Here is a 3,745-nt window from a genome sequence, read left to right on the forward strand (position 1 = left end):
CTCCCCTCCCGCCCCTCTTGGCCGCAGTGGGGCCCCGGCGCCCCGCCCCGCTGCTGTCCGGGACGGTGACACCACAAGATGAACGACTCCAGGTCCTCGCGCCCCCGCTACCTCCCCCCGCGCCGTCCCCAAGGGCTGTGGGGTGCTCGCGAGAGCCGGGTGCAGGTCAGGCAGGCTGCCCGCCCAATCCGATGCTGCGCCAGATCGTGAACCTCATGAACGTCCCGCTTGTGTGTGTTGCAGGTGTGGTTCAAGAACCGGCGCGCCAAGTGGCGGAAGCGCGAGCGGAACGCGATGAGCGCCGCCGCCGCGGCCGCCGCCGACTTCAAGAACGGCCTGGTCGGCAGCCAGCTCAACGGCTTCATGCAGCCCTTCGCCGACCCGGACCTCTACTCGTCTTACTCCTACAACAACTGGGCGTCCAAGGTGCCGTCGCCCCTCGGCGCCAAGACCTTCCCCTGGCCAGTCAACCCCCTAGGTGAGTCGCAGAGACGGGTAACACACGGGAATGTGCTGATTAAGAGAAAACGCAACATCTTCTGTGGTTTTTAGTAGAGCACTAAACATCACCGGCAGTTGCATTGCCTCGTACCAGGTACCAGGTGTTTCTGTGCTGTGTTTGTTTCCCTAATTTACACGAAGAGAGATCATTGATGAAAGCTCTACTACTGGTTTATTTGATTGACACCCTTGCCGTTGTGTTTGTGTGCCACAGGTGTCCCCAGCACGCCGCACCAGTCGACGGTCAACTGCTTCACGCCCGGCGCGGGGAGCGGCGTGGGCGTTGGCGCCGGCTCCATGATGACCTCGGGGCTGGGCGCGTCCTCCGGGGCGGTGGGCGTGGGCAGCGCGGGCTGCTACTACGACCCCATGTACCGGTCGGCGGGCGAGCCCTGCTCCATGTCCTCCATCGCCTCGCTGCGGCTCAAGGCCAAGCAGCACTCGGGCGCGTTCGGCTCGTACCCGCCCGTCAGCCCGTCCACGCACGCCGCGAGGGTCAGTGTCAACGCCACCATCAACGCCACCCTCAACGCCTCGCACTCGGGGCTGTCCGCCTGTCAGTACGCTGACCGGACGGCCACCTAGAGGGCTGTCCGCTCCCCTCCTCCGCCCCGCTGAGGACACTATTGTGATGACAATTTCTTTCGAGATTATTTCCCTTGTTTCAATACTGACAATTTATTATGTGGGACTACGCGTGCCCTAAATATGATATTTTTTTCACCCCGTGATTTTTCTCTTTGGCATTGAGTACTTATGACATCGTTACTTCATAAACAATAATATTTTAACGGCCGACTTCCCTCGACACAGTTGTCCCGTTTCATGCAAACGAAGTTGCATGAAGTAAGCGAGTGCATTATTATTTTCTAGTCTTCGGGCAGACCTTCGGGAAGCCGAAAACCTGACATGACCACGGTCATTCCTTGTGCGGTTTTAAAAATTTCGAAATTTGCAGCTTTGAGAGAATGTTTTGTCGATGAACGAAATGTGTTTTGTCGGCAGGGCCCCGTGGTCGACGAGAATATTTACGTGGAAGGGACGTCGTGCTGACTGCGGGATGCGGACAAGGAGAGATCGTCGAGTCAGATAAATTTATTCTTCGACGAAACGATGAAAAACTAATGTCGCAAAGTTTTCTCCTTTATAACTGATTGGGCATTATTGTAGTAGGTTTCCATTATTTCGTTTCCTTTGCTCTGGCTGAACATCCAGCTGGAGAGACGCACAGGTTGGCTTCTCGAGAGGCTGCTCCCTCTGTGACAAGGCCGTCGCACAAGTCAGTTTTACTGTGACAAGGCCGTCACACCAGTCAGTGTTAATCTAGTCGCCTAGCACCGCGCTGTTCAACTGTATTGGCATTTATTCGCCCCTCCTCTTTGTTTCCTTTTCAGGACGGTCATACTTCTGTGTTGTAAATTATCATTGTTATTATTTAAATACGTTGACACGCGCAAAGTGCTGGCTCAAAGTGTAAAATTAGCGTACCAAAAGAGATACCAAAAACTAAGAAAATATTCTTGTGTAGGGGGCGACGGTGTAGTGCCGGTCTGTGATTGTGTTTTGTAAAATTAAGATATCGGTAAGTCCATTGATTGTAATTAAGGTTGGTGTGTGCGTCGCAGGGCCGCTTGAGGGATACCCACCCAAGCACTAGACCAAAGCGCCAGCAAAGTCATATTGAGCTCGTGAATGTGTTGTTAAGACGAGAACAGGGTAAACAAGCACACCTTTATGCAAACAGCGCAAATTCAGAAAAGAGTTAACTTTGATAAAGATTGTGCCCTTAATTTTGTTTTCCGATGAACGTCTGCGGTGTCCGCTGATGTCGTATTGATGCAAAGTTTGAATCAAATGTTTACACAGAGACATGCGTGAACTGTAGCAATACCCTAGCACACATTTTCAAAAGAGTGTAAATATATTTATGGAGGTTAAGTTTACTGTATTTTTGTTGGCCACGTGTTTTCTCGTGTCAAAATTTTAGGCACGCATGTTAACTATTAAGTCAACAAAAGAACCGTTGTACCTTTCTTTCTTTTCTTTTAAAATTTTTACCCAAAGGCAATTTTGTGATCAGCCTGAATTTTATTTCTTGTACTGAAACTAAATGTGCAATATTTGATGTAAATATTCTAATTAAGAGGCATATGAGTAATATAATTTAAAGTATATGAATACTATAAGATAAATTAGTACAAAAAAAGGAAAAACAAGAATTTATATGATGATGTGTATTTTATTTCGTTTTGTCAATCTTCAATCTTTAGTATACAACCGATACCGTGGCTTTTGACTCATTTTGGCCTTTCCAATTGTCCAACTCTCTGTCCGCTCGACATTGCCGTTCTGGCACCGATACTCTGCGTTCTTCCTTTTCAATGTCTAGAATTTTCAATTAAAAAACAATTTTTCGGAAACTTTCTCGCTTTTTCCTCACTTCTTTGGACCCCGAACGCACCCATACTCTACTCTACCTTTACTAACACCCGACTTCTTCAAAAGAGTTTTTTTTTCACGCAGCTGCCAGCAGGACAATGCCATATCGTGGCTATATGTCGCACACAAAGAGACCTCTTTCTCGACCAACTGAACGTCTGCCTAAAGCGCCACCTCGAAATCAGCTCGGGCACCAGTTCAATAATATCATACTCTGCGCGGCCCATTCATAACTTCAACGCGGAGCAGAGGGTTGTAACGATCACTTCAAGTTCACGGGCCCCATACTATGATATCACATGCCCATATCTTCATCTCTCCCTTGCGGGGAGACACTCCCACACGTACGGATGACGCTCGGGGTCGTCCACCGGTACCTCCCCCCCAGCCTCTCCCCCCGGCCCCGCGCCCCCGCACCCTCCTCAAGGGCCGCGCGCCTTAACGACCAGCATTACACCAGTCCATACATATGTATAAGGCCGTGCCCCGGCCCTGCCCCGCGCCATGTGGTGCACCAGCCAATCACGGCGCCGCATTTATTAAATCATTATTAAAATTTGGGACATCTGTTTGCACAGCGTGTAGCGCCGGCGGCTCCGCGCGCGCGCGTCCCCCAGAGGGTGTTGCAGCGGATCAGTGCCCGGCGCACCCCGAGCCGCCCCGCCCCGCCACACCCCGCCACGCCACTCCGCTTGGCTAATGCGAGCGGGGAAGGGCAGCGACGCGTTAAACCAAACACTCCCATGGACCACCGCCCCACGAGAGGAAAGGAAAACAAAAGGGCATCCGCTTCGACGCGTCCCCT

General features: G+C 51.3%; 1 protein-coding gene across 1 annotated transcript in view; it reads left to right on the forward strand.

Annotated features, from left to right (window-relative positions):
• LOC113215843 (pituitary homeobox homolog Ptx1) overlaps positions 1-2,921 on the forward strand; it is a gene marked incomplete in the record, with an annotated part of 35,850 nt that extends 32,929 nt beyond the window's left edge. Inside the window, 3 exon segments of the mRNA XM_052264129.1 lie at positions 244-478; positions 716-996; positions 1,507-2,921. Coding sequence (XP_052120089.1) covers positions 244-478; positions 716-996; positions 1,507-1,554 — 564 coding nt within the window.
• Between the last annotated feature and the right edge of the window lie 824 nt (positions 2,922-3,745).

This window comes from Frankliniella occidentalis, unplaced genomic scaffold, assembly GCF_000697945.3.
Source record: "Frankliniella occidentalis isolate FOCC.00 unplaced genomic scaffold, Focc_3.1 Scaffold2, whole genome shotgun sequence".
In the NCBI taxonomy this organism is placed as follows: domain Eukaryota; kingdom Metazoa; phylum Arthropoda; class Insecta; order Thysanoptera; family Thripidae; genus Frankliniella; species Frankliniella occidentalis.